The sequence below is a fragment of the Schistocerca nitens genome, chromosome 12 (genome assembly GCF_023898315.1).
Source record: "Schistocerca nitens isolate TAMUIC-IGC-003100 chromosome 12, iqSchNite1.1, whole genome shotgun sequence".
Lineage (NCBI taxonomy): Eukaryota > Metazoa > Arthropoda > Insecta > Orthoptera > Acrididae > Schistocerca > Schistocerca nitens.
In genome coordinates, this window is record NC_064625.1 from 110,744,896 (window position 1) to 110,770,849 (window position 25,954).

The 25,954-nt window shown below is 43.1% G+C and overlaps 1 protein-coding gene across 3 annotated transcripts in view; it reads right to left on the bottom strand.

Annotated features, from left to right (window-relative positions):
• The window catches only part of LOC126214858 (aminopeptidase Ey-like), a 282,069-nt gene that overhangs the window by 31,968 nt on the left and 224,147 nt on the right, over positions 1-25,954 (bottom strand). For all 3 annotated transcript variants that reach the window (XM_049941494.1, XM_049941493.1, XM_049941495.1), the window contains exon 17: positions 17,710-17,877. In XM_049941494.1, coding sequence (XP_049797451.1) covers positions 17,710-17,877 — 168 coding nt within the window. The remainder of the gene's footprint in view (positions 1-17,709; positions 17,878-25,954) is intronic.

The following is a 25,954-nucleotide window of genomic DNA, read 5'->3' on the forward strand; positions in this document are numbered from 1 at the left end:
GTGATGGCAACAGTGTTTTGGGACAGGAAGGGGGTATTGTTGTGTGAGTTCTTGCCCACTGATACAACACTCAACACTGCCAGGTACTGCGAGACACTGCAAAAACTGTGCCGTGCAATTCAAAACAGGAGGGGTATGCTGTCCAAGGGTGTGCATTTGCATCAGGATAACGCTCGATCGCATGCTGCTAAAGCCAGCAACGAGCTCATCGCAAAATTTGGATGGGGTATTGTCAAAGAACCACCATACAGCCTGGACTTAGCCCCAAGTGGCTACCATCTCTTCCCAGACATGGGTGGAATGCATTTCGATGACAGAGAAGAGCTGGAAGAAGCGGTTCTCAGGTAGCTGCACAGCTTGGCGCCAGATTTTTTTGACTTGGGCATTCAAAAGCTCATACACCACATGCAAAAATATATTGACCTCAGTGGCGACTATGTAGAAAAATAGGTTAAAGTTTGAACTTTCCAAAAATGCACGCAGTCATGAAATAAACATGTTTTACACTGGGGAAAAAAAATTGGGAACCTTATTTTATGGACACCCCTCATAGCAGAAACAGTCGATGTTTCTATCATGAGGGGATTGTATTTACAGTCTATGATAGCTCTGTTGCCTGCAGTGTGTCATTATGAATGTTGTGTTGCTTTAAGATGGTTCAGACAACAATAACATATGACCAGAGGCTCCATATAGCCACTCTAATGGAGCAGTGAATGAGCCAGGTATTCAGCAAATTTTGCTATCTAGAATGCATAACATGTTTCTAGCAATAGGATCAGCTGAGGATCATTACAGTAGTGGCTAAGGAAGAAAAGCAACAGGTATGAAAGACCGTTATCTGCACATAACAGCCAAGAAGAAACCCTCAACACACTGCTACATGTCTATGGTGGCAATTCCAAACAGCTACAGGAACACAAGTATCAACACAAATAATACGAAACAGGTTCCATGATCAGGGATTACATGCCAGAACAGCTCTCAAGGGTCCTCCTCTAAATTGGGTTCAGAGAGGGATTTGTGTCGCATGGGCACAAAGCCCCTCTTTGTGGACTGGGCTGCAGTAGGACACAACGTTTTTCTGATAAGACTCAGTTGGTATCAACACTGAAAATACTCAAATTCATGTGTGGAGGTGATGAGAATAGCATTAAAGCCATAACTATATGATAGGCAGTCACCCCTCTCATTGTGGTTCAGTTGTGTTTTGGAGTGGAATCGTATATGGCCACAGGACACCTCTTGCACCAATACACCAGAAGATAAACGGTGTGAACTATTGTGACGACATGCTTGCATGCACTATGGCTCTATTTGGTAAACATATCAGAGTGGGATTCATGCTGCTGGATGACAATGCACACACATATTGTCACAATCTTGTGAACACCTTGCTTGTGGAGCACAGAATCAGTCAGATAGTAGGGCCTGCACATTCTCCATAGCTCATCTGCATTGATAATGCATAGATAATGGTAAAAGGTGTGGTTTGCTATTGTCTTGTCCCACCTGAGACCTTACACAGCAACAGAGAGACCTCTGTGGATGAATAGAAAAATGTTCGACCGTCTTATCTGAGCAATTTGGTAAGGAGTATGCCTAACCCCATTAAAAAGTGTCTCCAATTATGATGAGGGCTACTTGGTTCATAAACAATGTATAATGCAAGATGACAGTGAGAAAAACTTATATTGTTTGCAATGGAATCTTTTGTAACATTCTGTTTTTCTTTTTTGTTTCTGCTTGTCAAGTGGAAATGTTTTTATCTTCTTTATTTTTTCTTTTCTTAGGACTGTACCTGACAGAATAAAATCTGTTTTGTTCTCTATTATTGTTGTGACTCGCCGATCATTCAAAGTGCCGCCGTGCAATTACGCGCGTCCTCTACATGCGGTGCTGTCTGCCACCCATGCAGCAGCCATGCCACCTAAGCGGCCAGCCAACCAGCGGCTGCTAGACTTAGACTCAGTGCTCATTTGAGTGTTACCGTGTTCACATGCCTTGCTTTGTCAACTTGCTCAGTGACTTCTATATGTTGTGTCATTTTGAAATATATGTGCTCAACTTGACGTTACAACAATTGGCGATGAGGTAGTGGATTTTTCCTTTTCACCGTTGACCCACAGGTTTCCATGGCTACTGTCGAGCAATTATTGCAAGGTCTCATTGAACAGCAAACACTTCTAACATCAGCGATTCGCGATTTTGTCGTGGCGTCAAATGCGGGGCGTTTCTCGTCACTGGCTATACCTCCTTTTCCTCTGTACGACGAGACGGCGGAAGACTAGTCTGATTATGAAAAACATCTTCGACAGAACTTCTTGGCATTTCATGTCATGGATGAACAAACATGCAAGTCTCTGTTCCTTTCCTGGATTTCACCTCAAATGTGTCGGTTGTTGTCGCAATTGGCTCCTTTGAAAGATCCTGCGTCTTTGTCCTTTGCTGAAATGTGCTCACTTCTGTCTGTCTATTTTCAAAAGCAAACGCATGTGGTAGCCTCTCGTGTTGCCTTTTATCGTTGTCAAAAACAACCGCATCAATCCTATCGCGCTTGGGCTGCTGAACTTCATGGCCTCAGTCGAAAGTGTCAATTTGTTACTGACACAAAGAATCCTATGCCGATTCCATGGTATGGGATGCTATTATCCGGTCAGCACCCGACAAAGAAGTTTGGCAACGGGCCCTTCAGTTGGCAAATCCGACACTAGATGAAGTCCTATCCATCGTGCAGTCTTTTGAAATTTCTCGCGCCGCTGGGGCGCAAATAGAGGTGTGGGGTGATGTCGGGGAAATACAACCTCTGTGCGCTGTTGAAGACGCGTGCGGCGTGTCCCTACCGGCCGACGTGGCCGCAGTACACTCCCACTTGCAGCCTCAGCCTAACCGTAAACAACCCACTAAGAAACTGCAGCAAAACACCCGGCAACTTCCTTCATGTCCGCAGTGTTTTACGAAACATTCACGCGAGGATTGTCCCCAACATTGGGCTGTGTGTCACAATTGCAAAAAGAAAGGTCATGTGTCTTCCGTTTGCAAATCCAACGGCATACATAATGTTCATGAACATGATGCTGATGCTGATTCCGTGTTGTCTGTCAATTGCACTTCTTCACTTTCAGGGAAGTTATTCCTCACTGTCCAAATCCTTGGTCAGGATGTTCGCATGCAGGTGGATACCGGTTCTGCTGCCACTATAATTAATTCTCAGATGTATCTTCAGTTGGGTTCTCCACTCCTATCACCTGTCACTCAGCAATTATGGACGTACAATAAACAAAAGATTTCTCTCCTGGGACAATTTAATGCTGAGGTATCTTACAAATCCTTTGTTTGCGCTGTTCCCATATTTGTGGTCGACCAGAGTAACGCAGAGAATCTTTCTGGTATCGATGCCTTTCGGGTTTTTGGGTTCTCCATAGATGACTGTCAATATTGTCTCTGATGCTATTCCTTATGCTCAATTTGATTCCTTGTCGACGACATTTTCATCCCTTTTTTCTCCTGGGTTAGGCTGTGCAAACGACTTTGAAGCTCATATCACACTCAAACCCACTGCTCAGCCTAAGTTTTTTCGGGCTCGGCCCATTCCTGTGGCCCTTCGTGATCGGGTAAAACGGGAGCTGGATCGTCTCACTACTTCAGGGGTCTTGCTTCCTGTCACTTCCAGTGAGTGGTCCTCTCCTGTCATTGTTGTTGCTAAGCCCAATGGTGATATTTATCTCTGTGGCGATTTTAAAGCCACTGTAAATGCACAATGCCTCATCAACACTTACCCTATGCCCAGACCTGAAGAACTGTTCACTAAACTTGCGGGTGGCCAGCATTTTTCTAAAATTGACCTGTCAGAAGCTTATCATCAACTTCCTCTCGACACTGCTTCCCGGCAGTTTCTGGTCCTTAACACACCTTTCGGCCTCTATCAATACCAACGATTGCCATTCGGGGTTGCCAGTGCCCCTGCTCTCTTTCAGCGATTCCTGGAACAATTATTGCTCCCTGTCCCTTGGTGTACAAATTACATGGACGACATTGTTGTCACTGACTCCAATACTGAAGAACATCTTCAGAACCTCCGCACACTTTTTCATGTCTTACAGACTGCCAGTCTTAAGTGTAATCTTCAGAAATCACAATTTTTTTCAGGCATCTATCATGTACTTGGGGTTTCAACTCTCTCGGGATGGTATTCGTCCGCTTCAGCAACTTTCGTAGTGATCGATGCCCTTCCTCGCCCTACATCTGTTAAGGAGCTGCAGGCCTTCTTGGGGAAAATAAGTTTTTACCGTCTGCTGCTTCGATGGCTCAGCCGTTGCATCGGCTGTTGCATAAAAACGTGCCTTTTCACTGGTCTCTGTCATGCGATGCGGCTTTCCAGAAATTGCTGAAACAGGCCCCGTGCCTGGCTACTTATCGACCTGGCCAACATCTTGTTCTTGCCACGGACGCCTCTCAATACGGGGTCGGTGGAGTCCTTGCGCACCGTTTTTCTGATGGCTCTGAACAACCGATTGCTTATGCCTCCAAAACACTCACGGATGCCCAACAAAAGTATTCTCAAATTGAAAAAGAAGCTTTGGCCATTATTTATGCTCTTCATAAGTTTGGTGTTTTTCTCTATGGATCCAAATTTCATCTTGTTACAGATCACAAACCACTTGTTTCCCCACATACCCATGGTCTCTCTGCCCTTGAGCACTACCTCTCCCAACGCCCACCCAAAGATCTTCCAAAAACCTCATTCCTTATCACACTTACCAACTTCATCCTCACCCATAATTACTTCACTTTTGAGGGCCAGACCTACAAACAAAGCAGGGGAACGGCCATGGGAACCAGGATGGCTCCGTCCTATGCCAACCTCTTCATGGGCCACATGGAGGAGGCTTTCCTGAAGACCCAACAGCTGCTTCCCTGGCCTGGTATAGGTTTATAGATGACATCTTTGTGGTCTGGACTCATGGTGAAGAAACACTCCTTAATTTCCTCCATAACCTCAACTCCTTTTCGAATCTGAATTTCACCTGGTCCTTCTCCAAAACCCAAGCCACCTTCCTGGATGTTGACCTTCATCTTGTTGAAGCTCACATCCACACCTCTGTCCATATCAAACCCACAAACAAACAACAGTACCTTCACTTTGATAGCTGCCATCCTTTCCACATCAAACGCTCCCTTCCCTACAGCCTAGGTATTCGTGGCAAACGTACCTGCTCCAGTGACGAATCCCTCAACAATTACACCAATAACCTGACCAGTGCTTTCCTCTCCCGCAACTATCCTGCAGACCTTGTCCACAAACAGATTTCCCGAGCAATACATTCCTCCCTGTCCAACAACAACATTCCTACCCCCAGACCACACAGAAGCATCCCCCTTGTCACCAAATATTATCCTGGCCTCGAAAACATCAACAAATTACTCCGCCAGGGATATGACTTTCTCAAGTCAAGCCCTGAAATGAGATCATCCCTTGACAATATTCTCCCCACACCACCTTGAGTTGCCTTTTGTCGCCCCCCCCCCCCCCCAACCTCTGTAACACCCTTGTCAAACCCTACAATGTTCCCAGACCACCTTCTCTACCCAGCGGTTCCTACCCCTGTAACTGACCCCGCTGCAAAACCTGCCCCATGCATCCCCCCACAACCACCTACTCCAGCCCCGCTACTGGCAAAACATACACAATTCGAGGCAGGGCTACGTGTGAAACTACACATGTCATTTATCAACTGACATGCCTGCACTGCACAGCCTTTTACATCGGCATGACAACAACTAAACTGGCTGAGCGCACGAACGGACACAGACGAACTGTCCGCCTAGGAGATGCCCAATACCCAGTAGCGGAGCATGCCCTCCAGCATAATTCTAGGGACCTAGGAACCTGCTACACCGTACGTGCCATTTGGCTTCTCCCACCCAACACCAGTCCCTCTGAACTGCGGAGATGGGAACTTGCACTCCAACACATCCTTTCATCCCACCATCCCCCTGGACTGAACCTACGTTAAACAACCTCACCCCCATTCACTCTTCAGTCTTCTCCTCTTTCCCTTTCCTCTTTAGCTATTCACGCATCTTTTCATCCTACATAGTTGTGTTTATCTTTATACTATATATCTCTTTACTTCTGTATGCATCCTCTTTGGTTTGAAGCTGGCACAGTACTTAACAGTAGAATATCTTTGGCTTCCCTCTGACAACCATGCCTCCATCCTTGCTACCCTCCCTATTTTCCTTTCCCTGTTGCTTCATAACCTGGGTTGTGAGTAACTGAATCTCCTTTCCCTTCTTCCCTTTCTTTCCCCTCTCTCCTCCCCGATGAAGGAACATTTGTTCCGAAAGCTAGGAACTTAAATTTTCAGTTCTGTTTTATGTGTATCTATCGGCTGTACTGAGCTGAGGTAAGTACTGGCCAGCCCCTCTATCTCTTTGTTAGTATTTGTTTCCTTGTTTCATCCATCATCATCACTTCCCGACAAGGCTGCACACCGCCTCCAGCGTTGGGCTCTTTACTTGTTTCAATTATGAGATTCATTTCCAGCCGACGGCTCAACATGCAAATGCTGATGCACTGTCTCGCCTTCCCATGGGTCCTGATCTGGCATTCGATAGGGACGAACTTTTCTGTTTCCACCTGGATGTTGCTGAGCAGCAGGTTGTGGACGGATTACCCATCATCGGGGACCAGCTGGCGGCTGCTACGGGTTCTGATCCTACTCTCTCCTGGGTTTTACTCTGTATTCAGAAGGGATGGCCAAATCGTCTGCCGCTAAGGCTTCTGACCCATTGCGGAACTACTACGCTTTGTGCTACCGCCTCAGGGCTAGGTATGGTGTTACCCTCCTTTCCACCGATAATGCTTTGCCGCGTGTTGTGGTACCTGCATCTTTGCGTGCTACGGTCTTGCACCTCCTTCACCAAGGGCACTGGGGTGTCTCTTGCACAGACTCTCTGGCATGCCGTCATGTGAACTGGCCTGGCATCGACTCAGAAATAGCACACATGGTCACTGCCTGCGGCCCTTGTGCGTCACAGGCCGTCGCCCCAAAGTCATCTTTGTCACCGTGGCCTTCGCCTGAGACACTCTGGGAGTGCATTCATGTTGACTTTGCGGGACCTTTTTTAAGTACTTATTGGCTCCTCGTAATTGACGCCAACTCCAACTTTCCTTTCATTGTCCGTTGCACATCGCCTACCACCGCGGCAACCACAAGTGCTCTCGCCCGCATTTTTACTTTGGAAGGCCTTCCCTCTACTCTTGTTACTGATAATGGTCCGCAATATGCCTCTTCCAATTTTCCGGATTTTTGTGCTCGTCACGGCGTTATGCATGTCACGGCCCCTCTGTTCCATCCACAATCAAACAGTGAGGCTGAACGACTGGTCCGCACATTTAAGGCTCAGATGCGGAAACTCCTGACTTCTTCTGCAGCTGATGTTGTGCTTCTCCAGTTTCTGGCTTCTTACCGTTTCACCTCCATGGGCGACCACAGCCCGGCTGAGCTCTTACATGGTCGACAGCCCCGCACGCTATTCATCTTCTGCGGCCTCCACCTCACGGCCACGGGTGCCTTCACTTGGCCGGTTCACCGATGACTACCTTGTCTGGGTAGGGGGACATGGCAGGCAGCCAAAATGGAGTCCGGGCCGCATCTTACGATACCGTGGCCGACGCATGTATGAAATCCAGATGGACACGGGTGTTGCAGTGCGTCATTCGGACCAGCTTCAGCTTCGTGTGCCGGCAACGCCTGTTCCGGATGCCGCTACACCACCTTCAGCTCTACCCGACGCTCGGGATCTTGGCACCTCTCATTACTCACAACGCAGCCCTCTCACCATCATCCCGGTGCCAGTACACGAATGGATGCCACTAGGAGACGTGCCCATGCAGGAACCAGATGACCATCATCTGTCGGAGCCAATCTACTTGCCTCCTTCTCCTACGGACGCCGACACATCGCCCATGTCTCCTGTTATATCAACTGGACTTGACGCAATGGGCAGATTGGTGCACAGGGCCCTAGCAGATTCGATCCCTACATCTCCTGTCATCTCGACCCGTTATCATCGGGGACACTTCCGTCCGTACGGGAAGCCTCCTCCTCGAGACTTTACGGCCAGTCAAACAACGCCTATGGATGTTAGCAATCTACAGGCCACCTCCATAAAGACCAGTGAAAAAGTTTCAAAGGGGGGAAAAGTGTTGTGTCTCGCCGATCATTCAAAGTGCCGCCGCACAATTACACACGTCCTCTACATGCGGCGCTGTCTGCCAGCCATGCAGCAGCCGCGCCACCTAAGCAGCCAGCCAGCCAGCGGCCGCTAGACTTGGACTCAGTGCTCATTCAAGTGTTACCGTATTCACATGTCTTGCTTTGTCAACTTGCTCAGTGACTTATATGTGTTGTGTCATTTTGAAATATATGTGCTCAACTTGACGTTACAACAATTACGTCCGGTGTTGGCAATGAAGCAATATGCAATATTTATTTTGTCCATAGTATTTGATTCTTGTCGTCAGCATCACTGAACTTAATTTTTGGACTGAGACTTTGGTAAGTGCCTTCAAGACTTTTGGTTTATCGTGACATTACAGGCCTTTGTTTCAGTAACTGTTCAATGTTCTTTTTCCAGAAGATTTTATTTTGTTTGATTATTGGTTGCAAACTAACTACTTCCAAAGAGCATTGTGTTAATTGTGGAACAATAAACTTAAAAGTTGATTGTATACCTGGGTTTAAAATTAATTGTGTACCTGGACCTATTTTTTTGGCTGGCTTCAGTGGATACATCAAATACCCTCTAGAGTGCTTAATATATTTCTTTATTTGTTACATTGTTCACATACGGCCATCATCAGATCAAAACTTCAAACTTTTAAAACAATGTTCAGTGTCAGTATGAAAAACCTATGCCTAATTAGGGCATCAACTCCGAGCTGACACTCCAATTACATAAAGCTTTTTCATAGTGATGCTGAACCTTGTTTTACAACTTCCAAGTTTTGATTTGATGATGGAGTAGCTGAACGATACAATATACAAAGAAATATTATATTAAGCAATGTAGGTGGTTCTACCCACAACAAAGGGTGAACATTGGCTCCCCTTCCTGACATGTACACTATTTCATTAAGGGGCTCCATCACCTGCCTAACTTTGGAGCTCCCAATGACAAGGAATCCACTTGTCTGTAGTGGGCAATACATCAAACTTGTTTTAAGGCATAAGGCTGGTGCAGTCAATACCCACATTCATCTTCAGTCCAGAGACTAGTGACCCTGCCAGTGTGTGCCATTCTCTGTAAGATAAGTGTCTTCTGGCCAGGGAGAGCAACTTAGAATGCACTGTGACATCAGGGATCTTAGGTCCGGGTGTATACGCAGACAAGAAAAAACATGTCAAATCAGAAACACCTTCCACTTTCCAATTTGATTTTAGTTTTGCTATCAGTTTCAGCATTTCATTAGGCCATCTTCATACCCCATAACTGACATTTAGGAGGAATCCCCCTCTCTTGTGCAATCAAAATAGAGGCCAGCAGACAGTCACTAGTATCTGTAGATCATTTATAACACAGGTGGGAATCTTCCTACATGTCAGTGAGGATACCTGAAGACGGTGTAATGTAATGTCGAATCTGATATCAAAATAAAATAAAATTGGAATTATAGATGGCTGAAAGAGTTATTCAGTCCCACAACCATATGGGATAAGGATGCACTTACAGACAGAGAGAGAGAGAGAGAGAGAGAGAGAGAGAGAGAGAGAGAGAGAGAGAGAGAGAGAGAGAGAGAGAGAGAATCTTGGATTTCCCAATTAAAAACTGATGAAAATACACTTTTTCCATGTTATGAGAAAATATACCTCCCTCAGAGCTGTAAAACTAATCAAACATTCGAACAGCAAAGATTTTATACACCAGAGGAGAACTTCCCTACATTTCAGGAAATGAAACCCAGCAAAAAACAAGGCATTTTCAAAAATCTTTGATTGATGGCAACATGTTAACTGCATTTTATCATATTCTACACCTACATAGATACTCTGCGAGCCACCATACAGTGCATGACATAAGTTACCCCATACCACTACTTGGCATTTCCTTTCCTGTTCCACTTGCAAACAGAGCAAGGGAAAAATGACTGTCGGTATGCCTCCGTATGAGCCCTAATTTCTCGTATCTTATCTTCATGGTCCTTACACACAATGTATGTTGGGGGCAGCAGAATCATTTGGCAGTCAGCTTCAAATGCCTGTTCTGTAAATTTCCTCACTAGTGTTTCTTGAAATCAACATTGCCTTTCCTCCAGGGATTCCCATTTGAGTTCCTGAAGCATCTCCATAACACTTATGTGTTGTTCAAGCCTAGAAACATACCAATAACAAATCTAGCAGCCTGCCTCTGAATTGCTTTGATGACCTCCTTCAATCCGACCTGGTACAGATCCCAAACTCTCTAATAGTTTTCAAGAATAGGTCGCACCAGCATCCCACGCGCAGTCTCCTTTACAAGTGGACCACTCTTTTCTAAAATTCTCCCAATAACCCAAATTCAACCATTCACCTTACCTACCACAGTTCTCACATGCTGCTTCCACCTCATATCACTTTACAACATTACACCCATATATTTTAACGACTTGACTGTGTCGAGGAGGACACTTGTAATACTGTATCTAAACATTACAGGTCTCTTCTTCCTAGTCATCCGCATTCACTTACAATTTTTCACATTTATGGCTAGCTGCCATTCATCACACCGACAGGAAATTTGGTCTAAGTCGTCTCGTCTCATCTTACAGTCACTCAACTTTGACACCTTACAGTGCACCATAGCATCATCAGTAAACAACTGCAGATTGCTGCCCACCCTGTCTGCCAAATCATTTATGTATACAGAGAACATCAGCAGTCCTCTCACTCTTCCCTGGAGCACTCCTGATGATACCCTTGTCTCTGATGAATATTTGCCATCGAGGACAACATTCTGGATTTTGTTATTTAAGAAGTCTTTGAGCCACTCACATATCTGTGAACTTATCTTATACACTTCTACCTACATTAACAGCCTCCAATGGAGCACCATGTCAAATGCTTTCTGGAAATCTACAAATACGGAATCTGCTTATTGCCCTTCATCTATTGTTCACAGTATATCATGTGAGGAAAGGGCAAGCTGAGTTTCACACAAGTAATACTTTCTATTGCTGATTACTGGACATAAGTTTCTTAATCTTAAGAAAGTCTATTATATTTGAACTGAGAATATGTTCAAATATTCTGCAGAAAACAGCAGTTAGGGATATTGTGTGTCTGTTCTTCCACCCTTCTTATATACTGGAGTCATCTGTGCTTTATTCCAGTCACTTGGGACTTTGTGCTGGGTGAGAGATTCATGATAAATGCAAGGTAGGTAAGGGGCCAATGCCATAGAGTACACTTTGTAAAATTGAACTGGGATTCCACCCGCACCTGGAGATTTATTGCTTTCAAATCATTCAGTTGTCTCTCTATGCCAGGCACGCTTATTACTACATTGTCCACATGGAAGTCTTTCCAATGGTCAAATGATGGTATGTTTGTATAATTCTCCTTGTGTGAATGATTTCTTGAATGTGGAATTAAAAACTTCGGCTTTAATTTTGCTATCTTCAACTGCCACACCAGACTGGTCAACAGGGGACTGAACAGTAGCCTAGACCTGCTCAGTGATTTTTCATAAGACCAGAATTTTCTCAGGTTCTCTGCCAGATCTTTTGCTAGGGTGTTATGGTGACAGTTGTTGTATACTTTGCACACAGATCTTTTCACACAGTCGAATCTCTACTAACCTTCACTTGTCATCATTTGTGCATTCCCTTTTGAACCAAGAACATAACAGCCACCACTTCCCCAGCATCCACTGAATTTTGTTATTAAACCATGGTGGGTCTTCCAGCCTTTACCCAATTACTAGGCACATAACTCTCTAGACTATGATTTACAACCTGCTTAAATTTTGCCCATAATTCATTTACATCCATCTTACAAGAACTAAGTGATGCCAATTCACTGCCTAGGTGAGATACTGACAACTGCTTATCTGCTCTATTAGTGGAGACACTCCTCTAGCCTACTTGACTGATTTATTAATTTTCATAATCCTAGCTGCTGTAATGACATCATGATCACTTATCCCCATTTCTATAATGATATTGTTGATAAGGTCTGGTCTATTTGTAGCTACAAGTTCAAAGGTATTTCTATTTTGTGTGGGCTTCTGGGCTAATTGTTCAGGACAATTTTCAGAAAATGTGTTCAAAAGTGTTTCGTATGACTATCTGCCTGTACACCCCCTCACACCACCCCCCACCACCACATGAATCCATAGACATCCCAGCCCATACACAGCAGGTTAAAGTCATGTCTAACTAGAACTGCATGATGTGGGTATTTATGTGATACTGACTGTAGACTTTCTTTGAATGACTCTAGAACTGTCACAGCAGAATTGGGTGACTGGTAAAACATCAAGCAAGTATCTTGGTTTCACCTAAATCAGTTATACACAACCAGCTGACTTCACTGTTACACTTAACTTCCATCTCAATAGAGACAATATTTTTGTCAACTGCAGTGAACACTCCCTTTCCTACAGCCTCTAATCTGTGTTTCCAATATACTTTCTATGACTTGCTAAACATCTCAGAGCTTTCCACTTCCGGTTTCAACAGCTGTCACTACCAAGACTAATCCGAGTGTGAGAAATTTCCTGGAGGGCAGTAAATTCAGAACTTTAGTACAAGTACCTCAATGTTTACTGATAAAGTTTTGACAGGTGTCTTTATTGAGAACGCCATCTGACTTCCCATGCTGCATATTGACTGGCAAGTGTTCATCTCAGCATCTCAAACTACTGCCTAGCTTAAAGAACCCTCATGTGCACTCTACAAGTACTCCACTACCCGAGTAACTGCTTCCTTTGTGTAATGCACTGATGACCTATGAAGGGGAGTTCTACAAATCCCCACCCGATAATGCAGGTCTAGAAATCTGCAGCCAAAACTGTTACAGGGTCTATGAAGTCTTTGGCTATCACAGCATAAATACAAATTCCAACAAATTCAGCACATTAGCTTCTGAAGCACTGTAAGGTGCACCTTTTTCAGGTAATCATAGCTCATGTCATGTGATATCACCAGCTGATGACAGCAGATATTCACAGAATAGGACACTGATGAAATGAAATGGCGTGTGATGAGGGCCTCCCGTCGGGTAGACCGCTCGCCTAGTGCAAGTCTTTTGATTTGACGCCATGTCGGCGACTTGCGGGTCGATGGGGATGAAATGATGATGATTAGGACAACACAACACCCAGTCCCTGAGCGGAGAAAATCTCCGACCCAGTCGGGAATCGAACCCAGGCCCTTAGGATTGACAGTCTGTCGCGCTGACCACTCAGCTACCGGGGGCGGACAGGACACTGATGTAGTCAGCCAATAGCAACACCACTGTTAAGTAGGGCAAACACAGAAATAGGGAAGGTTAATAGTTTAATTTTACTTGCAGAGTAGCTACAAGAAAAACTAAGATTTCACATATCAAACCTTTGAAAATCCAGGATGGAATGTAACAGTATTACGAGAAGGAAAGTTGCTACTCACCATATAGAAGAGATGCTGAGTTGCAGATAGGCACAACAAAAAGATTTTCACACTTAAAGCTTTTGGCCAATGGCCTTTGTCACAATAGACAAATATCTGCACACACACACTCATGCAAACGCAACTCACACACACAACTGCAGTCTCTGGCAACTGAAACCACACAAAGGCCATTGGCCGAAAGCTTTAAGTGTGAAATTTTTGTTGTTGTGCCTATCTGCGACTCAGCATCCCTATTCTATGGTGAGTAGCAATTTTCCTCTCATAATATTGTTAAGATTTCACATATAATATATGTTTTGTTATTTTTTTGCTTTTTGCAATTTTTAGTGTGTGTTGCTCTTTAAGAAATAGCAAACACATATTCAGTAGTAAAATATTAAATAATAGCATAATTGGCTGGTCTTCAGGGCTCGAAATTTTTCCAAGTGGCTCATCCTCAAAGTAGATGATGCTACAGACACAAAGTAGGCAATGCTACAGGCACCACAGGTGTCAAACCATTCATCTTATGTGCCCCAACACCACTGAAGTCCAGAGCAGGGGACTGAAGCCAGTTTAATGTGGCCAACACAGCTTCCAGTTGTTTGTGGATCGTGGCCAATTCATCCTGCATTCTTATCTTTAATCTATACCACAAAGAACAGAAAACTAACAAAAGTGGTCACTGGACACAATCTAAGTACTGCTGCTATACTGCTTCTTCACTGTTCTACACACTAAAGTCAGCTCATACACAGTCACACAGTAAAAAACACAAATCCAATTCACTTCTCAACAGACACATGGGAAAATGAAAAGTACACCAAATCCAGTGTGTAAACAGAAGTTGCCACTACTCCTCGTGCATCTGCTTGCCTCCGTGGTTGCTGCTACACTCACTACACGAGCACTGTATGCAGCGGTCACTGAGATTCAAACTGATTCATATGACTGTAATGCTTGTGGCAGCTCGAAGCTATGAAAGTCAGCTCACACAATGCAAATGCACTAATTTAAGAAAAAACTTAGAGCAAGTTAGTATCAACTAGTCACACAGTAACACACATAGATACAATTTACTTCTTCACAGAATTATGTGAAAAACTGTACTAAACCCTGTGTATAAATAGAAACAGCTGCTACTTCTGGCACATCTGCTGAACTCCACAGCTGCGGCTACACTGACATGTACGAACGTATGTCCGACAACAAACAGTTGAGAAATGAGCCACTCTGTCATATGAGAACTATCTCTCAGCTGCCTTCACAGGTGTTCAGTGTGGTTACCAATCAGTCAACAGCAAATTAACTGGCAGATATACAATGAGGTGGCAGAAGTGAAGGGGTAACTCCTAATATCATGTCAGACCTCCTTTTTCCCAGCACAGTGCAGCAACTTGACAATACATGGACTTGGTATCGGTTCCCCCTTTTTTTATTTTCTTCATTTGTTGGTTGTCCTCAGTATCAATGTGCTGCATTGCTACACTGGCTGAAAAATGGGTTGTGGATTCTGACGCTGACTACTTTAAATGATGTATCTGACAGGTGTACAGTTGTGTTTCACAATACTTTAATTTCACTGTTCACAACCCCCCAATAATGCACAGTTATATGCCAGTGCACTATTGTTTAACTTGCGATAAGCCTCATTATACGTACTGCTATGATAGTTTACTGTTAAACACCTACGAGCAGTAAAACCTAACCACGAAGTTCACAGTTCTTGAAGAATAATCATGTACATATGGAGCAGACACTGTCACTGTTTTTACACACGTCCTAACTGTTTAACACTTATTTCACAGTTAAATTGAAGCATTGTTGTTGTTATAACAAGCATAGGTTACTCGTCTGAAACTCTGTCATGGACTGACTGTCTCATGACCAAAAAATCGGGCCCTTATGTATCATCACAGTAATCAGTACTGAAACTACACACTGTTTGAAGTTAAATTTACAGAAATTACAATTAAAATTTAACTCATTAAATTAACTAAATACATGGACAAATTGTGTCTTTTTAACAGTTTCTTCTACTACAAGGGTTAAGCCAAATTATTTGTTTAAATCATGAAACTAACATATGTAGTTATGCAAACAATACTTTGGACAAAACTGTTAATTACTTTGGAATTAATTAAGGGCTGGTTTTGCTAAAATGCTTCTGAATAGAACCAAATAGATACTTTTAAGATTACTAGTACTTTGTCTTCCAAATGTTTGCAATTATTATAGAATTTATACTTGTTTATATGTCAACAATAAAGTTTAAGTTACGAAATAATAACTGATTTCTCCCAATAATGAAAGATACTGACTAGGAATAGTCAAAATAAATTAGAAAATCAATTACATACATAAAACTATGCACAAAATTAGATCTGGTGTTATATTTGTTAAAACTGAGGGCCAACCCTTCTATTTTATGAAAATGCAGATTCTATTCATGTATGCTAATGGTAAATAGTTAAAAATAACAAGACTAATTTAAGGAGGCAGATGGCAAAACAAGAGGAGAATTAAAATTATCCCAGCTAGCTTCGTCACAACTCAACAAGTTGTTGGAAGTCACCTGCAGAAATGATGAGTAATGCTGCCACTACAGACATCCATAATTGTGAAAGTGTTGCCACTGTGGGATTTTGTGCACAACCTCACCTCCCAATTATGTTCCATAAATTATCAATAGAATTCACATTGGGTGATATGGATGGCCAGATCATATGCTCAAATTCTCAAGAATGTTCTTCTAACTAATCGGAACAACGGTAGTTCGGTGACGTGGGGCACTGTCATCCACTGGGAATGTGAACTCCATGAATGGCAGCAAAATGGTCTCTGAGCACCTGAACATAACCATTTCCAGTCAATGATCCATGTAAACGCAGCCCAAACTGTTATGGAGCCTAAAGTAGCTTACACAGAACCTTGCTGACAATTTGGGTCCATAGTTTCTGGGGTCTGTGCCACACTTGAACCCTGCCATCAGGTCTTATAAACCGAACTTGGGACTCATCTCACCAGGGTACAGTTTTACAATCACCTATCGTCCAACCAATAAGTCGCAAGGCCAGGAGAGATGCTGCAGGCGATGTCGTGCTGTTAGCAAGGGCACTCACGTCAGTTGTCTGCTGCCACAGTCCATTAAAGCCAAATTTTCCATACTGTCTTAACAGATCCATTTGTCTTATCTCTGACAGTGTTGCTTGTCTATTAGCACTGACAACTTGACACACACACTGCATTAAGTGTAGGCTGTCAGCCACCGCATTGTATGTGGTGAGAGGTAATGCCCGAAATTTGGTATTCTCAGCACACTCTCGATACTGTGGATCTCGGAATACTCAATTACCTACCAATTTCTGAAATGGAATGTCCCTTGCGTCTGGTTCCAACTACCATTCCACATTCAAAGTCCGTTAATTCCCATCGTGCACCTATAATCACACCGTAGTACAATGACAGCTCCACCAATGCACTGTCCTTTTATACCTCGTGTATATGACACTACCGCCATCTGGCATATGACTATCCCATAACTTTTGTGACCTCAGTGTCTATCAATACTTAAAAAGCCTCTCCATCATTCACTCAGTTACTTAAGTTATAGAAGAGCAGCTGCATAAAAACTATTCCGTATAATAATAATTCATTGTGAGAGCACACATTGGCATTCTTTTATTTCACTCTGTACAGTTATAGATCTTATCCTTCTATATAGTGCTTCAATGCTTTGCAATAACACTAACTCGTACATTTGCTAATCGGTGAACTGCTGCTATTACAGGTGCTGCATTTTGGACAGCCTTTTCTTGTTGAGACGAGGGGTGAGAAGAAATGAAGTCAAAAGAAAACACCAGTATGCTGCATAATATCAAAACACAATACTCTGGTATTTTAAAGCAGACTTTTATGAAGGTTTTGAATATGGGGAATTATGACCATAAAAAAACGTCTTTCTGTGCTTTATGAGTGGCTTATAAAATGTGTCTTTTAACACATAATTACTAGCCATGGAGGGAGAAACATTCAAAATTTTCACACATAGAATGAACTTGCAAACTTACATGAGGATTCGGGCTGGTTCCTGGCTGCACATCACGCCAGAAAGCAGTTCATTGCGCAAGGATGGAGTTGCAGTGTTGTTCAACTGTTCCATCAAAAAATTGAACTCCGTTTCACTGCCCTTCATAACAGCTGCGCAGAACACTGCTGAACGTAAATCTGGTGGAATCCTGTGAAGTAAAGCATTACAATCATTTTAATTCGACAGCAAACTCTGATGTACAGATTAAATCCTTCAAGATTAAATACTGTCAAGTTGATAAAACAAGGAGTCTCACGTATACAGAGATAGAATCTGAAGCTGCATCTGAGATTATTTGGACAGGCCTCATTATCATGGGTGGGCATAAAATGATAACTGAGTTGTTCTATTTCTTAATGATTAATGGAAAATCTCATAAAGATGTGAAACAAATACTAACAAAGAGATAGAGGGGCTGGCCAGTACTTACCTCAGCTCAGTACAGCCGATAGATAACACAAAACAGAACCGAGAATTTAGATTCCTAGCTTTCGGAACTTTGTTCCTTCATCAGGGAGGAGAGAGGGGGAAAAAAAGGGAAGAAGGGAAAGTCGATTCAGTTACTCACAACCCAGGTTATGAAGCAACAGGGAAAGGTAAACAGGGAGGGTAGCAAGGATGGAGGCATGGTTGTCAGAGGGAAGCCAAAGATATTCTACTGTTAAGTACTGTGCCAGCTTCAAACCAAAGAGGATGCATACAGAAGTAAAGAGGTATATAGTATAAAGATAAACACAAATATGTAGGATGAAAAGATGCAAGAATGGCTAAAGAGGAGAGGGAAAAAGAAGAAGACTGAAGAGTAAGTGGGAGTGAGGTTGGTTAACGTAGGTTCAGTCCAGGGGGATGGCAGGATGAAAGGATGTGTTGGAGTGCAAGTTCTCATCTCGGCAGTTCCGAGGGACTGGTGTTGGGTAGGAGAAGCCAAATGGCACGTATGTTGTAGCAGGTTCCTAGGTCCCGAGAATTATGCTGGACGGCATGCTCTGCTACTTGGTATTGGACATCTCCTAGGTGGACAGTTCGTCTGTGCCCGTTCATGCGCTCAGCCAGTTTAGTTGTTGTCATACCAATGTAAAAGGCTGTGCAGTGCAGGCATGTCAGCTGATAAATGACATGTGTTGTTTCACATGTGGCCCTGCCTTGAATTGTGTATGTTTTACCAGTAGCGGGGCTGGAGTAGGTGGTTGTGGGGGGATGCATGGGGCAGGTTTTGCAGCGGGGTCGGTTACAGGGGTAGGAACCGCTGGGTAGAGAAGGTGGTCTGGGAACATTGTAGGGTTTGACAAGGGTGTTACAGAGGTTGGGGGGGGGGGGGGGGGGCGACAAAAGGCAACTCAAGGTGGTGTGGGGAGAATATTGTCAAGGGATGATCTCATTTCAGGGCTTGACTTGAGAAAGTCATATCCCTGGTGGAGTAATTTGTTGATGGATTCGAGGCCAGGATAATATTAGGTGACAAGGGGGATGCTTCTGTGTGGTCTGGGGGTAGGAACATTGTTGTTGGACGGAGAGGAATGTATTGCTCGGGAGATCTGTTTGTGGACAAGGTCTGCAGGATAGTTGTGGGAGAGGAAAGCACTGGTCAGGTTATTGGTGTAATTGTTGAGGGATTTGTCACTGGAGCAGATATGTTTGCCACGAATACCTAGGCTGTAGGGAAGGGAGCGTTTGATGTGGAATGGATGGCAGCTATCAAAGTGAAGGTATTGTTTGTTTGTGGGTTTGATGTGGACAGAGGTGTGGATGTGAGCTTCAACAAGATGAAGGTCAACATCCAGGAAGGTGGCTTGGGTTTTTGTTCTATTTCTTCTCAGCTTTACAATTTTTTTTCTCCAAAAAATAAAGGAAAGGCAACCACTCACCTATAGACGATTGATGTGTTGTCCATAAAATATGGCAAAAGACATGCCTCACACTGCCCACTACTCCCTGCTTGCACTGTGCGCATCCTTCCCTACCTCCTCCCCACCTCTATCAGTCTCGCTGGGTGTGGGTGTATTTGGCTGGCTGTGTGAATATGTATGTGAATGAGTGCACTTTTAGTTGAAAAACAGCAACAACTTGTGTGCTAGTGTAAATACTGTTTTCTGTTGCATGTTTCTATGCATTACAGTTTTCTTAGTGGCGAAATGTTACTAACTGTCTGCTCTGAAAACTGCGTGGAGCTGCATATGCCATCTGGGGGATAGTTCATGTCGTCTGCCAGCAGATACCGTAGTGCAACAGCTACCAGAGGGCCATCTGTGTCTAACCTTTAGTGGGGAATGCTCATAGCCAGAAGACTCAGCGTGGTGCAATCACGTGAAACAAGCAGGCCACTATGCCACGGAGACACACTAACACTTCCTACAGTCGTCTGAGCAAGTCTGAAACGGACAACACTGTGGTCTTCCAAGTGGCAGGCTGGTCCTTTGTGAACATTCTCAACTCAAAGATGAGGTTCTAGATGTCCATGAGCACAGATGCCTGCCAGGATCATGATATTGTAAGGGTGGTAGTGCCAGATGATACAGCTACCACAGCACAGGTAAGAAGGCTTGTGAGCCCAGGTGTCTCAACACGAAATATTGCAAACCGATTATTAGCAATGGGACTACGGGCACATATACCTCTACCTCACACTGCAGCATCGTTATAAGCTTCTTGACTGGTGCCGTCAAGAGGATCACTTGGGAGACGGAATGGTATGCCGTGATCTTCAGCGATGAAAGCAGATTCTTCCGGCATATAAGAGATGCACGTACAATATAGACCTGGTGAGCGTTATCTTGTGGAGTGCTTTCATCCGAGACACACTGGCCCCACCCACGCCTTATGGTCTGGGGTGTGATAAGCTATACCTCTCATTTTCCTTTGGTGTTCCTGGAGGGCACACTAACCAGTGCTTGGTGTGTGCAGAATGTTGTCAGGTTCATACTTTTGTCATTCTTGTAACAAGAAGCTGATATGTTGCTCAAACAGGATAATGTTTGCCCACACACTGCCCATGAAACTCAATGTCCTCTGCAAGATGTGCAGCAACTTCCCTGTCCAGCACAATCTCTGGACTTGTCTCCAGTTGACTATCTGTGGGATATGATGGGACGAGAAGTGACTTATACAACTCATCAACCAACAACTCTTACAAAATTATGTGAAAAGGTTGAGAAGGCATCATGTAACATAGCCCAAAAAACAGTATTTTCCATCTGTACAATTGCTCAGATGCCGGAGTCAACACATGCATTGCTGCCTGTGGAGGCTACACCGCATACTGAACACAGGGATTTCAGCATGGGTCAAATACATGGTACCTCAGAACCACTTGTGCTATTGAACTGTAAATAATCAGTTCATGTAATCACTTTGCACTGTTGCAGCAATAAATCTTGAATGAATTGGAAACCTCCAAAAGAGTGTACTGTTTTTTTTTCTGCCAGTATATTTTGTGTATGCAGATATTGTAGCATGCATGCCCCAGAGGAGCCAACACAAAGGCTGCAGTCTATCTGCACTTTTTCAGTGGGTGGGGCCACACACCACATTGTTTTGTCTCCTCAAGTGGTGCGCTATGGTACTGTGGCATTGGCAATGCAGGATTGGAGACATGTACCTGCACACAAACAATTAATTATGTGACTTCATTCTTTCAAGGTGATAATGAAAATTGTATAACTATCTATTGTGGTCTGTACCACAAATGGTGCCGGAGTGAGTAGCTGTCAATAGGCTCCCAGGACAAGTCTGTTGGCAAGAGACTTCACATTTATACAAATTGTAATGTGGAGAAATGGAAAAGAGCACAGAGTCTGAGTTGATAATGCACTGGCTGCAAAGGTGGGAGAAGTTTTTCTGAGTGATGGTGGGAGAATAGTCTGTAGTGTGGGCCTCATGTATGTTTCAGAGGGAAGAAGACAATGACAGCAGCAGCAGCAGCAGCAGCAGTAGCAACAACAACAAAAACAACCTGGGTTAAATGGATAAATAATAATTTGGGAAGAAACAACATAAGACAAGAAAAACTAAAAGAAGAATTTTTAAGAAAGTAAAATGGAGGATTCCAATGTAGGGGCAACAGATGATGAGGCATTGAAATTGTCTATAGTCTGTGGAAGGCCCAAAATAAATGACTTCTTTTTTAAGAATGGAAAAGTGTACTTGAGTCTAATGCAACCATAAAGTTTTTCACAGTGGATTTCTTGTATAAAGACTATTCATGAAACAAGTTCCATTAATTTACTAATAAAAAAATACCAGAACATTCAGAAATTTCTTTTACAAAACTACAGCTGTCAGCTATTTTTATACTTAATTGCTTCATATGTTAAGGCACTTGCCATACTGAAGAATGAGCTTTTCAATACTCTCATTGGAGAATTCTGCAACCTGTGACCTAAGCCATGATTTGACACTCACGTTTAACTGGTTATCATCTTCAAACCACTGTGATCTTGGCTTATGTTACATCTTCAAAAACAAGTGAAAATTACTGGCTGACAAATCAGGATAATACAGAAGATGATCAAACAATTCCCAACATTTTAAGCAACATCTGAATGTGTGCAGCAGGACGACATATGTAGCCTAACATTATTGTGCACAAAAATGATGACAGAACTCAATATCCCACATCTTTCATTATGGATGATTCTTCTGATTAATTTAAGGCTTCACTGTATGTTTCAGAGTTTAATGTAGTGTCACTTTTCACAAAATCAACAAGGAGTATTGGCTACATTTTTGTGCACAACAGTACGAAGTATACTGTATCACTTCTACATGTCTCCATTACAGACAAATGATGTTTGTCAGTGGCAGATATAAATTACATTGGATAGTTAATAAATGTGAATACCATAACTTGTTTGTGTGTGCATGTGATTAGGAGGCTGCATGTTGCGTTTTGACGAGCCTGACAGCTGGTTCCTGCCACACGACACTTCCTGGGTCAGCAGTTGTCCCATAGAGGTGTGCCATTTCTCGATGACACACAGTGGTCCACAGAATTATGAGTGTTGTGACAAAGAATTGTGACTTCACAAGGACAGTCAAAGAATTCATTCTATCTTTATCCCATGAAGTGAAAAGACTTATCTGTTTACAGGGTGTATAGGTGAACAAGAATAAAAAAATATTTCCAGATTTCATTGTTAAAAATACACTTTTTTCTCAGGGTGGAAACACATCTTTCCCAGCCAAAAATACTCTGTACCCCCTGGTCAGAACCGCATGCAGAGGAGGGGGGGCATGGGGGGGGGGGGGGGAGGCAGTGGGCACATGCAACCCCCTACCACCTACCCCTCCCACCCACCTACAATGTTTGTACTTATACCTGATAGGAGTTTCAGGTGTAGTAAAGAAGTTGATGAAAAGTAGCAGAGGAAGATTCATGAAACTATATGAGACTTCCAACACTTGTAAAAGAAAATAGATGGTAAACAGTTTCATAACATTACTACATCTATATCTGAGTAAAGATTTCCATGTAGTTGAAAACAGATTACCCAAGGACAGGTTTGAGCTAATTAGCTTCCTTTGTCCCAGTCTCAGTGCAATCCTTAGCCATACAAGGAAAAATTTAGGTGAAACATGGCTGCATCTGGACTGTTTTAGAACAGAACTGAATAGAATCAAGGTTAATATCTTTGTACAAAAACCTGCGTAAAGTAAATAGATGCCTTTTACATATAAAAAACGAATGATTTTAGCAGTTAGGTCTATTCCACTCCATGTGACCCTATCAAAGTGAAGGTGACCTTCAAGTTCCTAAGCCCTGTCCAATCATATCAAAGTAAATGCCACCAATCACGTAAAACAGCAAAGACATTAACTTGGAGTCACTTAACTAGGGATTTTTCATCAATCAACTTCCATTTGTAGTGTGTAATATGCAGGATCCCTACTTCAGTAACACTGCTGTAAATTAAATAGATATTTATCTAGCATTTTTGTGGAAATTTGAGCTATTAATACACGGATCATTTATGGTGAATGAAAACAGAAAATCAGTTGCAAAAAGTCACACCAGGTAAAATTAGCTTTCCGAAGAATTGCCCCCGGGTTCGATTCCCGGTGGGGTCACCTGCCTCGAGATGACTGGGTATTTGTGTTGTCCCCATCATTTCATCATCATTCGTGAAAGTGGCGAGTTTGGACAAAGCAAAGGTTGGGAACTTGAATGGGTGCTGATAACCGTGCAGTTGACCACCCCACAAACCAAACATCATCATCACATCATCATGAAAGAAGGTTGTATACATGGAAGAACCCTGGGGATACTAGAAGGTTTACAGGGGCAGATGTGGACTCTGACCACAATCTAGTGGTTATGAACTGTACATTAAAACTGAAGAAACTGCAAAAAGGTGGGAATTTAAGAAGATGGGACCTGGATAAACTGAAAGAACCAGAGGTTGTACAGGGTTTCAGGGAGATCATCATCATCATCATCATCATCATCATCATCATCATCATCAAAGACATTATGCCTTTCAGTGTTCAGTCTGAAGCATAGTCCCCCTTATAAAATTCCTCCATGATCCCCTATTCAGTGCTAACATTGGTGCCTCTTCTGATGTTAAGCCTATTACTTCAAAATCGTTCTTAACCAAATCCAGGTACCTTCTCCTTGGTCTACCCTGACTCCTCCTACCCTCTACTGCTGAACCCATGAGTCTCTTGGGTAAACCTTGCTTCTCCCATGTGTGTAACATGACCCCACCATCTAAGCTTGTTCGCCCTGACTGCTACATCTATAGAGTTCATTCCCAGTTTTTCTTTGATTTCCTCATTGTGCACACCCTCCTGCCATTGTTCCCATCTACTAGTACCTGCAATCATCCTAGCTACTTTCATATCCGTAACCTCAACCTTGTTGATAAGGTAACCTGAATCCACCCAGCTTTCGCTCCCATACAACAAAGTTGGTCGATAGATTGAACGGTGCACAGATAACTTAGTCTTGGTACTGACTTCCTTCTTGCAGAAGAGAGTAGATCGTAGCTGAGCCCTCACTGCATTAGCTTTGCTACACTTCGCTTCCAGTTCTTTCACTATGTTGCCATCCTGTGAGAATATGCATCCTAAGTACTTGAAACCATCCACCTGTTCTAACTTTGTTCCTCCTATTTGGCACTCAATCCGTTTATATCTCTTTCCCACTGACATTACTTTTGTTTTGGAGATGCTAATCTTCATACCTTAGTCCTTAAATTTCTGATCTAGCTCTGAAATATTACTTTGCAAACTTTCAATAGAATCTGCCATCACAGCTAAGTCATCCGCATATGCGAGACTGCTTATTTTGTGTTCACCTATCTTAATCTCACCCAGCCAGTCTATTGTTTTCAACATATGATCCATAAATAATATGAACAACAGTGGAGACAGGTTGCAGCCTTGTCTTACCCCTGAAACTACTCTGAACCATGGACTCAATTTACCATCAACTGTAACTGCTGCCTGACTATCTATGTAATGACCTTTAATTGCTTGCGAAAGTTTGCCTCCTTTTCCATAATCACATAGAACAGATAATAACTTCCTCCTAGGAACCCGGTCATATGCCTTTTCTAGATCTATAAAACATAGATTCAATTCCCTATTCCACTCATAGCACTTCTCCATTATTTGCCGTAAGCTAAAGATCTGGTCCTGACAACCTCTAAGAGGCCTAAACCCACAAGGATTTTCATCCAATTTGTCCTCAACTAATACTTGCACTTTCCTTTTAACAATACCTGAAGATTTTACCCACAACGCTGATCAAAGAGATACCTCTGTAGTTGTTACAATCTTTTCTGTTTCCATGTTTAAAGATTGGTGTGATTACTGTCAAAGCATAAGGGAACAATTGAGAGGAATGGGGGAAAGAATTATGGCAGATGAAGAATGGATAGCTTTGAGGGATGAAGTAGTGAAGGCAGCAGAGGATCAAGTAGGTAAAAAGATGAGGGCTAATAGAAATCCTTGGGTAACAGAAGAAATATTGAATTTAATTGATGAAAGGAGAAAATATAAAAATGCAGTAAATGAAGCAGGCAAAAGGGAATACAAACGTCTCAAAAATGAGATTGACAGAAAGTGCAAAATGGCTAAGCAGGGATGGCTAGAGGACAAATGTAAGGATGTACAGGCTTGTCTCACTAGGGGTAAGATAGATACTGCCTACAGGAAAATTAAAGAGACCTTTGGAGAGAAGAGAACCACTTGTATGAATATCAAGAGCTCAGATGGCAACCCAG